Source organism: Loxodonta africana, chromosome 1, assembly GCF_030014295.1.
Source record: "Loxodonta africana isolate mLoxAfr1 chromosome 1, mLoxAfr1.hap2, whole genome shotgun sequence".
NCBI lineage: Eukaryota > Metazoa > Chordata > Mammalia > Proboscidea > Elephantidae > Loxodonta > Loxodonta africana.
The window spans coordinates 78,118,564-78,131,842 of record NC_087342.1 but is presented as its reverse complement, the minus strand read 5'-3'; the positions used below and the strand labels follow the sequence as shown (position 1 = coordinate 78,131,842).

Below are 13,279 nucleotides of genomic sequence, written 5' to 3'. Positions count from 1 at the left end.
GTACATACACTACTATGCAGCTGTAAAAAAAAAAAAAAAGACAATTTCTATGAACCTGTTTAGAGTGATTAGAATTATTTCCACGTTATTCTGCTAGGCGATAAAGCAAGGTGCAAAAGTATATATAATAACTTGTAGGGATGAACCAAGGCAAACCAAACCCATTGCCATCAAGTCAATTCCAACTTATAGTGACCTTATAGGACAGAGTAGAACTGCCCCATAGGATTTCCAAGGAGCAGCCGGTGGATTTGAACTGCCTACCTTTTGATTAGCAGCTGAGCTCTTAACCGCTGCACCACCAGGGCTCCATTTGTAGGAATAGAAAAACTAAGGAAAATGGGGCATGAGTATATACATATATATATACACACATACATATATGGTAAAGGAGTTAGACATGGGAGCAAAATGTCTCTGAATGTATCTTTTTATATAATTTTATTTTGAACTAAATGTTTTGCATGTTCAAGAGGGAAATAAAAAGGGATGAAAGGAAAGCAAACGCTGAAATTGAATACAAATGATCCAACTGTACATCAAATTTATAACATAATCTAATAATTCGAGTAAGGTATGTGTACAGTACTCTGACTATACTCCCTGAATAGGATATAGCCAAAAAAAAAAAAAAAAACTGCAAAGAAATGTGAAACTATACTAGTAGGTGTGTTGTTGCTAGTGATATTGAAACTATTCTTCTAATAAGAGAGCAAACTGAATGAACATACTGATGTTGGGGATCAGGGTTCCACTTTGGGAGAAAGGAAAAACAAATATGGGATGATGAAAATGAAGGATCCTGTAGAGCTGTATTTGATTTAGAAAAAAAATCCTATAAAATTCTGATTAAAATATATATATATGTGTGTGTGTGTGTATACACACAGAGGAGCCCTGGTGGCACGGTGGTTAAGTGCTTGGCTGCTAACTGAAAGATCAGAAGTTTGAACCCACCAGTTATTCCAGAAAGATGTGGCAATCTGTTTACATAAAGATTATAGCCTTGGAAACTTTATGGGACTCTGTCCTGTAGGGTACATGTACACACATACACATATATATATTTCTCAGCTCTTGTTCACTGACAGAGCCTAAAAGTATATCCCAGTAGCAATGAGCTTATCTATTGCCCAGAACCAAGATTTTGGCTTCTGTACACCATTCCCCACTAAAAGTAACCATGATTCCATGACTGATTCCTGGTCTACAGCACGGAAAGCACAAAAGGAGCTTGAAACATCTTGTGTGAGAAAGTAAGAAAGTACACAAAAACTGGCTGGAACATGCCAAAAGGACATAGGAACCAGCTTGAAGGAGCTCCCACTAACAAAATTTGGAGTATTTTGAGCATCAAAACAATGAGAGAAATTAAGTATAACACTGACTTTAGAAATAATCCATGAGTTTATTGTAATAAAAATGGGGGGGGGGCGTTCTTTGCAGGAAATGCCATCTAATGTAGAAGGAATGTGCCTCAGTTTCCTCATCTGGAAAATGAGGTAATTGTACCAAAGCCACAGGGTTGTTATACGGAGTAAATGAGTTAATACGTGTAGAAGATCAGTGAAAAAGAGGAAGACCCTCAACAAGATAGATTGACGCAGTGGCTGCAACAATGGGCTCAAACATACCTACTGTTGTGACACAGGGCAGGGTTTCCTTCTGTTACACATAAGGTCGCTGTGAATCAAACCGACTGGAGGGCACCTAACAGGATAACTTGTAAATCTCTGTGCCCTTCCGCTACACCCCGAAAGGGTCTAGGAGTCCTGGTGGCGCAGTGGTTAAGTGCCCGCCGGCCAGAAAAAGGTCACCAGCTGGTCTCCGGAAGAAAGATGTGGCAGTCTGCTTCCCTAAAGATTATAGCTTGAAAGCTTGTGGGGCCGTTCTACTCTATCCAACAGGGTCGCTATGAGTCAGAATGGACTCCACAGCAGTGTTTTTTTTTTTTTTTAGAACGAGAATAAGACCAGACCACCACAAATGCGTGGAAACCTCCGAGGTTCCTAGAAAGAACGCGACCAGAAGCACTGTTCCGCTGAAAAGGCGGGCGTTATGACGCACTTCCGGCCTTTGTAGTTTATCATTCCCTGGGTTGCGGTTGTCAAGGATTCAGAGGTGGAGCGATCTGGGCCAGCTGGCCTGTCGTCTCACGGATGCCTCGGTGAGCTTCCGAGTCCAGGCTGCTGAAGGGCCGGGACCTGTCTTCGAATGCCTTCGGAAGGGCGGTGTGTGTGCTGCGACCCCGGACTGAGTGTGGGGAGAGGGCGGCGGGGACTTCTTGGCCAGAGTTTGGCCGAAACGATGAGAGGAGGCTGCTCGGAGCCTGGCATGGCCTTATTTCATAAAGAACAGACTACCTTCCTCCCACCCCCTTTTGTGTATTCCTGAGCCCTTCAGCTACCCTGCCGTAGTAACGGTGCCACTGTGAACTCTTCCCCATCCTCCTCTTAGGATCCAAATAGATTTGATATCAAGGAATGTTTGTCTTTTCCGACTTCTGTCTTTCTCAACTGTGGCCTTATTTTAAACAATAAGTAGAGATAGCTTTATAATGTGTCACCAAAAAATGGCACAGTGGTTAAGCGTTTGGCTGCTAACCAAAAGGTTGGCAGTTCGAATCCACCGGCCGCTCTTTGGAAACCCTGTGGGGCAGTTCTACTCTGTCCTGTAGGACTGCTATGAGTCAGAGTCGACTTCATGGCAATGAGTTTGTTTTTTTTTTTTTTTTTTTTCGGTATGTGCCAGCCAAGCACTGTTCTAAGCATTTCCCAAATATTATTGAGGTGAACTTATATTGATGAGATAGGCACTGTTACTACCTGTCACTCCCTGCCTCCCTTTTTACACTGAAGAACATGTGGTTAAGTAACTTGCCCAGGATCATACAGCCTGTAAAAGGTGTAGTCAGGATTCAAATCAGGCCTTCTGGCTCCAGGGTCCATTTTCTTAAACCCTTTGCTATGCTGACTCCTCTCTCTGCTTCTGTGTTAGTTTTATAGGCACAACCCAGAAAGTTATTTCATTAACTTGAGTCAGATCCTACCCCTCTTTGGGTCTCAGTAGTCTGGGCCTCTAGTTATCATTTAAAATTAGAGAGGAGTATGTATCTGAAGACATATGTCTGTCACAGCGTGTCTGCAAACCTGGTGAATTGGCCATTTCTGCCTGTGCTTGTGTATGTGTGTTTCCCCACATGCCCCCCCATGTTTGCTTTGGGCAATAGAAAAGAATACAGTCCTGGCCCTAAGGGAAGGTAGAAACCATTGGTTAAACCATCATTGTACAAAAAGTGTACATTATCTAATTAAAAAGTAGTTAATTTGCATATTCATTACGTGCCAGACTTTGTGAAAAATTACTTTATATATATTATCTCATTTACTGTTCTCAACTTTGCAAGGTAGTTGTCATCCTCAATTCATACATGAAGAGATTGGGGCTCAGAAAAATCAATCAAGTAACTTGGCCAAGATCACATTGTTAGTCAGAATTTACAGCCAGGTCTGCCTATCTTTGTTTCCTGCTACCTATGCTACCGCCTACTTACATGCATAGGAAAAATATGGGCCTATATCAACTGTGTGTGTGTATGTGTGAATGATTGTATATTCCTAGAGAATGTCTGAAAGTAGAGATTCCAGTCTTTAACAGTGGCTATTTCTGGTGTAGGACTTGGTGCAGGAATTCTATATTCCTCTATATTTTTTGGATTTAAAAAGAAATGTGAGAAGAAGTAAAAGTGAAAGGTAGATAGTGACTAAGGGTTAAAAGTAGAGGTCAGACAGCAGAGGATATAAGAGCCAGAAGGAGAAAGTGGGTGGGCTGGAATAAATGAGGAAGACTTCAGAGAGACTGTGAGATTTGAATCAAACTGCACAGATTGGGTACAGTTTGAATAAATGAAGAATGTAGACCAAGGACACAGAGCAGAGATGAAAAAAGCCTGATTAAAAATAGTGAGAATAGTCTAACTGGAGCTGAGGGTTTTTGCATGCGGACTAGAGGAACTCAAGAGCAGAGTGAGACAGTGGAAGCTAGAGGTCTGACTGGTATTGAGCCAGGCAGGAGAGTTTGGAATTCACCTAGTGAGCAGTGGGGAGTTATTGATGGTGACAGCAGAGGCAAGAACGGTGGTGGTGGGGGGGAGTTGAATTATGATTAAAGCACGTTTGCATTGTATACTTAGTACTTGTCTTCACCTACATGTGTATCCTTGGTAAAGAGCATCCCTCTACAAGAATGATGGTAGATTTGGGGGTGTTAGGCTTGCCTTGGCTCAAAGAAAAAACAGCTTAAAATGCAGATGTATTTTTTATTTTTTTAAAGTAAGAGGACATTATTATGCTAGTTGTATACCCAGTGTATACAACAAGGTAGTGATCCTGAATGGGAAATTAATAACCGTGTGCTTGTGACCAGTAGGGCAAGGTTATAAAATCTTAGGTAGCCTTTTAGACAAACTAGGTTCAAAGAGAACTAATATGGCCTGGTCTTTTTTTCTAGAGTGGAGGACCTGGGTTTTCAGCTTACCAGATAAAAGCAAAACCAGGGGAAGGAAACAAAAAGGGCCTCAGGATATAAACAGAAAAGAGGAAAATTGTTCTTAGTGAAACTGAGTAAAGAATTGAGACACCACATACTAGAATATGACTGTACTGAGATTTCCTATTGGCAGAGCTCAAAGCATTAGCTACATTGTCTATGAATAGGAAAACTTTTGACTTGAAACCAAGGGGTTATCAAGTAGGAAAAAGAGTCTTATTTTTCCAGGGTCCTAGAAGGTTGAAAAAAGAGCACGAGTGACTGTTTAATTCTTGAACCCATGCTGGGTTAATCAAGTAATGTGAGAGCATGTATTCTTAACTTACCTATTTGATATTTACACCCCAAAACTTTCTCACTCTAGTACAAACTCAGCTCACCATTGTTTAAACCATTATCATCTCTCCCCTGGATTACTGCCACAACCTCTTAATTGTCTTCACCTTTCCCCCAAAGTCTGTGCTTTTCACAGCAGCTAGAATTGTACTTTTAAAATGTTAAGTAAAATTTTGTCACTCTGCTCAAAACCTCCAATGGATTTCCACGTCTCTTAGAGTGCCTTAAACTGATACTATCTCATTAACATAATAAAGAAAACCCACTCCCAAATGGGATTATAATCACAGATATACCAAAAACAGCTAAAGCCATTGCTGTCGAGTGGATTGAACTCAAGAGCAACCCTATAGGACAGAGTAGAACTGCCCCATATGGTTTCCAAGGAGAGCCTGGTGGATTCGAAATGCCAGCCTTTTGGTTAGCAGCCATAACTCTAACCACCACCAGGGTTTCCAGCCACAGGTATAGGAGTTAGGATTTATAACACATTTTGGAGGGACACAATTCAATCCATGACAGTATGCTACATAAAGTAAGCATAAATAGTATTCTGTGAAATTTTTGTTTCAGTTATTTGTGTGTGTGTATATCTCACACATGCACAAACTTATACATTCATATACACATGTATGTGTGTTCTGGGTCACAATATAAAATATTTCTTACGGAGTATCCTGGTTAAAAAAAGTTTGAAAGCCTCTGCCCAAGAATGTTACTTAGCAGTCATTAGTTTGCATAATTATTTTTATTTTAGAAAGTTGCCCTCATGCTTCTGAAAGGTAACAGCCTTGAAAACCCTATGGAGGAGCTCTACTCTGCACATTTGGGGTTACCATGAGTGGGGATCCACCCGAAGACAAACAACAACTCGCCTGGTCAGACACTGTCTTAGTTACCTAGTACTGCTATAACAGAAATACCACAAGTGGATTGGCTTTAACGAAGAGGAATTTATTCTCTCACAGCCTAAAAAAAAATCAAACCAAACTCATTGCTGTCAACTCGATTCCAACTCATAGCGACCCTACAGGACAGAGTAGAACCACCCCATAGAGTTTCCAAGGAGAGCCTGGTGGATTCAAACTGCTGACCTTCTGATTAGCAGCCGTAGCACTTAACCACCAAGCCACCAGGGTTTCCTCTTATAGTCTAGGAGGCTAGAAGTCAGAATTCTGTGTGCCAGCTCCAGGAGAAGGCTTTCTTTCTTTGTTGGCCCTGGGGGAAAGTCCATGCCATCAATCTTCCCCTGGTCTAGGAGTTTTTCAGTGCTGGGACCCTGGGTCCAAAGGATGTTCTCCCCTCCTGGTTCTTTATTCTTGGTGGCATGAAGTTTCTCTTTCTGCTCTCTTTGATATCTCAGAAGAGATTGGCTCAAGATACAACATAATCTTGTAGATTGAGTTCTACCTCATTAACATAACTGCCTTTCATACTGCCTCATTAACATCATAGAGATAGAATTTACAACACATAGGAAAATCACATCAGATGACAAAATGGTAGACAATCACACAAGACTGGAATCATAAAAAAAATAGCCTAGCCAAATTGACACATATTTTGGGGGGACAGAATTCAATCTGTAACGGAGACATTTGTCTTTCTGTTGGCAGTAATTTTTATTTTACATACAATTGCCCATATTCCACCCTCCAGGAGTTCCAAGAGGTTGCAAACTTTATCCCTGTTTTAAAGTATTAGAATTAATATTTACTTCATTTGGCTACCTTTGAGCCAAGACCACTCTGCTTGACTACTTTGATTCTTTTGCCTTAGTGTTTAGATCACATTCATTTAATCTTTCAATAACATTAATAAGAAAAATAACAATAGTTGTAATTTATAATACTTTAGAGTTTACCAAACTGCCAGCTTGTGTTCTTTATGCCTGATCTCCTTTGATCCTTACATGTATTAACCTAGAAAAATAGACAGTGTTGGTTTTGGAATTCCTGTTTTACAGATGGAGCCCTGGTGGTGCAGTGGTTAAGAGCTCAGCTGCTAACCAAAAGTCCACCAGCTGCTCCTTGGAAACCCTATGGGGCAGTTCTACTCTGTCTTATAGGGTCACTGTGAGTTATGAGTCAGAATCGACTCCATAGCAACGGGTTTTTTTTTTTTTTTTTTCCGGATGAGAAGGCTGAGGCTCAAACCATGAAGCCTGAAACTGGAGAGGGAGTACCTGAAAGATCATGCCTCAGTCCCAGATCTGCCACATAAGTCCAAACATAGGTCTGTCACCCCCACACTTCACCTAATTGGAAGGACTGTGCCTCTTCCCCAAGTCGTTTCTTTCATTCTCATTCCATCTTTTTAATCTTCTTTACTTTCCCACCCTCCTCAATTTTTACCCCCATTTTCTCCTTGATTCTTAGTGTAATCTGTGACTGCTAGGGTCCAAAGTACTTGGTAACCTCTATGCAGCTAAAAACTTACTACAAGTCATGTATCTTGCCATTCAAATGAAAACCCAGTGTATTCAAGCTAATTAGTTTGAACTATTTTATTCAGGATGATCCTTCCATAAAACTGTGTTTTCGTTGTTATTTTTTAATTTTTATTTTCCATTTTCCTTCCCATAACAAGGCAGATATCCTAGATTACTTGTGTCAGTAATTGTTAGTCCTTATTTTTAATCACACATTCAGTGTTCTCTTTTCATGTGACAGAGTAACTAGTTTTTGTATAAATACTCTCAGTTCCTGCCTGTGATTAGCTTTTCTGCATTTTTACATTTCATTTTCTGCAAATTATTTCTTAGATCTCAGGATTTCCAAAAGAAAAGATCCAGGAGGACTTACCAAGAATAGATTCTTTTTTGAACAGTTATGCCTAAAATGGCCACAGACTTGGCCTTTCAAACTCCAGAGATGCAGGAGGGACTTCTCTCAGTGAAGATAAAGGAGGAAGGAGAGGACCAGCCCTGTGGGCGAGAATCTGGCCTGCCAAGAAATAACCCTCACAACAGAGAGATCTTTCGTAGACGTTTCAGGCAGTTCTGCTATCAGGAGACACCTGGCCCCCGGGATGCTCTTCGAAGACTTCAGGAGCTCTGCCATCAGTGGCTGAGGCCAGAGATACACACCAAGGAGCAGATCCTGGAGCTACTGGTGCTGGAGCAGTTCCTGACCATACTGCCTGAGGAGCTCCAGGCCTGGGTGAGAGAACACCGCCCTGTGAGTGGAGAGGAGGCAGTGACGGTACTGGAGGATTTGGAAAGAGAGCTGGATGAGCCAGGAGAGCAGGTGGGAAGATGGGATAACAGCGATTTGTACCTATGGAAGCAAGTATGGGGTACTGGTGCAATAAGAAGAGGAAGAGGATTTCTTTATGTCTGATCTGATGTGGGCTCTTAATCTCTCTGCCTTTGTTTTTTCTTTGCCAGCTTCTTGGTCCTTTTTTTCCTATCTAGTGGCCCTGAGAAGGCCTCCTTGCAAGTCCTCTCTGATATATGGTTCCCTTTATTTCCTCCAGACCCCAACCCATGCTCATGAACAGGAAGAACGTATGAAGAAGAAGGCAACTCTAGGAGCAGCCCAGAAGCCATCACGTGCCCACCTCCAAACCTTGGAGGAGCAGCAAGAGGAGTGCCTGATTCAGGAGATTGGTGAGGATTAGAATTTTATCAGGAAGCCTACCTCATTCCCTGAATGTTCAGTTATTAAACACGTATTTATTTAGTGTCTGCTATGTTGAGCCCTGGTGGTACAATGGTTAAGCGCTTGGCTGCTAACTCAAAGGTCGGTGGTTCAAACCCACCAGCAGCTCTGTGGGAGAAAAGACCTGGCAATCTGTTTTTCTGAAGATTTCAGCCTAGGAAATCCTTTGAGGTGGTTGTACTCTGTCATATAGGATTATTTTGAGTCAGAATTGACTGTGCAGGGCTTCAAACTGGTTCATTCCAGTTCAAACCCCTGCTGAGAATCTGCATTTCTACCCCAGATGTACTGAATCAGAATCTACAGTTTAACAAGATCCCCTAGTGATTCTTATGCAGAACCTACAGTTTAATAAGACTCCCTAGGTGATTCTTATATACATATATATACATAAGAATCACCTGGGAATCTTGTTAAACTGTAGATTCTGATTCAGTATATCTAGGGTGGAAATTCAGATTCTCAGCAGGAGTTCAAACTGGAACAAACTGTTTCCAAGCCCTCACTCTACAACAACAAAAACACACCATGCAGGAATCTCTGGGTGGTATAAAGAGTTAAGTGCTCAGTGACTAACCAAAAGATTGGCAGTTTGAACCCACCAGGAGCCCTGGTGATGAAGTAGTTAAAGTGCTCAGCTGCTAACTGAAAGGTCGCTAGTTAGAATCCACCAGTTGCTCCACGGGAGAAAGATGCAGCAGTCTGTTTCCATAAAGATTTATAGCCTTGGAAATCCTTTGGGGCAGTTCTACTCTGTCCTGTAGGGTTGCTATGTGTTGGAATCAACTCGATGGCAGTGGGTTTGGGTTTGGATTGAACCCACCCAAAGATGTGTTGGAAGAAAGGCCTTGCGACCTGCTTCTGAAAAGTCACAGCCTTGAAAGCCGCATGGAGTGGTTCTACTCTCCAACACATGGGGTCACCATGAGTTGGAATAGACTCTATAGCAATTTTTTTTTTTTAATGCGAAGCACTGTGCTAGGCACTGGGGATATAGTGATGAACAAAGCAAACATGGTGTCTGTCCTCATAGTGTTTACAGTCTGATGGGAGAGGCAGACAAACAAGCAATTTCAATGAATCATTACTTCTCCCTAAAATGGACAGAAGCCCATATATAATTGTTTTAAAGTGAAGAAAATAAACAGAAAAAGTAGTTATTTGTCCTCTTTCACACATTCCCATAGCTACTTTTTTTTTTTCCTTTGGAAAGATAACATTCATGTTACCCATTTACTGTTTCAGATGGCAAAGCTGGGACTTGGGATGTGGCGTTAGCTCCAAAGAGGGAGATTTCTAAAGAAGTGAAATGTCTTGTGGAAGAACCTGGAAAACTGAATGGTAATATTCCTCAGGTCCCTGAATGTGGAGACACCTGTGACAATGAGGGCAGATTGGAAAAGCAGCGAATAAGCTCTTCAGTGGAGAGACCCTATATCTGTAGTGAATGTGGGAAAAGCTTCACCCAGAACTCCATCCTTATCGAGCACCAGAGAACACATACAGGCGAGAAGCCCTATGAATGTGATGAGTGTGGGCGGGCCTTCAGCCAGCGATCAGGCCTGTTTCAGCATCAGAGACTTCACACAGGAGAGAAGCGCTACCAGTGTAGCGTTTGTGGCAAAGCCTTCAGCCAGAATGCTGGGCTTTTCCATCACCTCAGAATCCACACTGGGGAAAAACCTTACCAGTGCAATCAGTGCAGTAAAAGTTTTAGTCGGCGTTCTGTTCTCATTAAGCATCAGAGAATTCACACTGGAGAGAGACCTTACGAATGTGAAGAATGTGGTAAGAACTTCATTTACCACTGTAACCTCATCCAGCATCGGAAAGTCCACCCTGCAGCTCAATCCAACTAACTCCTTGGAACAGGTAGGGCAAAATTTCCTGATGTCAGACCGTTAGTCAAAATAGCAGAGATACCTACTGCTTCTTACTTTGTCCCTGAAAGAACAGTAATACTTTAATCCTCGAGCCTGGAAAGCTCCAGGGAAAGCGAATGAAAATGCTTATGTGAACAGAAGCATAATAATGCCGTAAATACATCAGTCAGGTTTTCTGTGGGCAGTGACATCCATACATAGCTTTGCCATACTGAATATTGCTTCTTGTTTCAACTTCATCATAATATATACTATAGATGTTGTCCCACACATACTTGTGCAAGAAGTTTCCTAGGTGTGCTTCAGGAAGACTCTTATTAATCCTAGTTTTAAAAAAAACTTTTAAAAATGTTAAATATTTAAAAAGTAGTTAAAAAACTTCTGCAGCCTGATTACAGAATAACACCAAAGGCAGTTCACTGATTATTTAAAAATTAATTTAAAAATAATTGTAGTATAATGTGTAATGTAAATTACCATACTTCTTTCCATGCTCATAAGATATGTTAAAATGCCTTTTAATCTACAAAAGGGGGCAGATGAATCCTCCCATATAAATGTTTTTCCCTATAGAGTTTTAGGAACTCGGTCTTTAGTCAAGGACCAAGAAATCGAAGCAACCATATATTATTAGCTTCTTACTGGCTAGTCACAACGAATGTTGTTCATGATTTTAAATTTGTGAAGAGACAAAGAAATTTGACTAAAAATGTGATATTTCACTTCAGATCTTTGTTACAAAAATATAATACTTTTTGCATTTTTCCTGTGACATAATAATCACTGCTTTTTTTTTTTTTGCTTTTTTGTTCCTTATTTAACCTTTTGTTATGGAAAATTTCAGACATATTCAAATGTAGAGAGAAGAGTACATGATCAGTCTTCCATGCTGATTGCTTTTTTATAACTTCCACACTTGAGAGCATTTTCTATTGATTATCTGGAAGGTCATACATACATAAATTGCTTGTACTTAACTCTGTTTGACTGTTTACAAAGCTTTGTACTAGGCCCAGGATACAAAGAAATGGAAAGCCTATGGAGAGAACAATCTGGTTTGGAAGACCAAATATACAGCGGATGACTTAAGAAAAATAAAAGAGCTATATATAGGAAGCTTAGCAATTACTTCTGCATTCTCTTATTTGATAGATAAGGAAATGGAGGCTCTGGGAAGTAATTGTCCAAAATCACAAAACTAGTTAATAGCAGAGCTGGAACCAGAATCCTATTTTCTAATTCCTGTTGCAATGCTTTTTGTACAAAGCCACTGGAAACATATCACCAAATAGAAATTATAAGTACGCAGAACTTACAGAATTTATAAGTCATTGAGGTTTTGCTCTGTAGCTTAACAAGCCCTCCCATCTATATGTTTCAATAAATGCATAATCCCTAAGTTTACTTCGCAATGGAGTTCCAGGAAAAGCCCCTCCCCCCAGCCCCCACAACTTATCCCTCATTTGAGGTATTTTATTTATTTTGTAGTGATCCCTTGTTTTTACCTTTTAATATTTAATTTACTTAGAGGCACTTTTTTTAAAAAAGGTAATACTTCTTCACATGGTTTGAAAATCAAATCAATATAAAATAGGTCCCCATGTTTCCCTTATAGGTAGCCATTTTATTAGTTCCTTGTGTATCTTTCAGTGCTTCATTATGTAAATACAAGAAGATCTGAACATATAACCTTATTTCCCCCATGACACAAAAAGGTGGCATACTGTTTACACTCTTCTACACCTTGCTGAATTCATGAAACAGTATAACCTTTAGAGACTACACATCATTACAGAGAGCTTTGTTGTTCTTTTTATAAGTAGATAGCATTTCATTTGTCTGTGTACCGCAGTTTGTTTAATAGAACTCCATAGATGAAAAGGAGCCCTAGTGGTACAGTGGTTAAAAGCTCAGATGCTAACCAGGTCAGCAGTTTGTACCCACCAGCCGTTCCTTGGAAACTTTATAGGTCAGTTCTACTCTGTCCTATAGTGTCATTGTGAGTCAGAATCAACTCGATAGTAAAAGGTTTATAGATGAAAATCACTATTTGCAAATGTTATATATTCTGTTTCATTCTTCACAATTTAGTCCAAGTCAAGCTCTTTCTATTTAAAAGCTAACAGCTTCCACATAAATTAGGAAACAGAATTTGGGAACCAGAATTTCACAGTCTTTCTAGTATATATGCATTCTTTAAAATGATATAATACCTATATTATAATAATCTCAGTTAATAAGTGTCTTAAATGCCTCTCTGAAACAGTGTGTTTACATCATTCCATTGCATCAGCTAAAAAAGATTTAAAATATGAACAAATCAGGCTTTTACAAGGGTGTATTTTATTATAATAGAGTTCTTGACACCTGCAGTTGAAGGGTAGATGTTTGGTTTGGTTTGTGCTTGTTGTTTTACAGCTCCTCAGAAATTCTCATTTTCCTCTACAACGGGTAAAATGATAAAAAAAAAAAAAAAAGGTCGCATTATGTATGTCATAAAGACGCACCACTAAAAACACAGTAATGGTTAACATGATTAAGATAATTGACAGTGTACCAAACCAACTTTCCTTGTTTTCTGATATTTATACTAATTATTTTAGGAATGCATACCCCTCATTAATTGAGAAATAACATTTTACCTAACTGATACCATGTAAACCTTTGCTTCTTCTGTCATTTTTTCAATTCTTTCTGGCCTGAAGTTTTTAGTTGCTGGTCTTTCACATTTCTAAATTTCCCTCATTTCTCTCTTCTGTTTTTTCCATCCTGGCTCCTTTTATCCAGCTCAAGAAGTCTAATCTTCATCTCCTTTCAGTTGTTCCCTGTACCAGTACCCATCCCTCCCAA

General features: G+C 40.1%; 1 protein-coding gene across 1 annotated transcript; it reads left to right on the top strand.

Moving 5' to 3' along the window:
- Positions 1 to 1,845: 1,845 nt before the first annotated feature.
- Positions 1,846 to 12,554, top strand: ZSCAN23 (zinc finger and SCAN domain containing 23). Its single transcript, XM_064282385.1, has 4 exons — positions 1,846 to 2,167; positions 7,649 to 8,132; positions 8,362 to 8,494; positions 9,792 to 12,554. The coding sequence occupies exons 2-4, from the start codon at positions 7,716 to 7,718 to the stop codon at positions 10,403 to 10,405; spliced, it is 1,164 nt and encodes a 387-aa protein (XP_064138455.1). The 5' UTR covers positions 1,846 to 2,167; positions 7,649 to 7,715; the 3' UTR covers positions 10,406 to 12,554.
- Positions 12,555 to 13,279: the final 725 nt, after the last annotated feature.

Excerpts from the sequence above, each read along its gene's own strand:
- ZSCAN23 (XM_064282385.1), top strand. The coding sequence starts at position 7,716 with ATGCCTAAAATGGCCACAGACTTGGCCTTTCAAACTCCAGAGATGCAG. Across the intron at positions 8,133-8,361 it reads TGGATGAGCCAGGAGAGCAG|ACCCCAACCCATGCTCATGA; the intron begins GTGGGAAGATGG and ends TATTTCCTCCAG. Across the intron at positions 8,495-9,791 it reads GTGCCTGATTCAGGAGATTG|ATGGCAAAGCTGGGACTTGG; the intron begins GTGAGGATTAGA and ends TTACTGTTTCAG.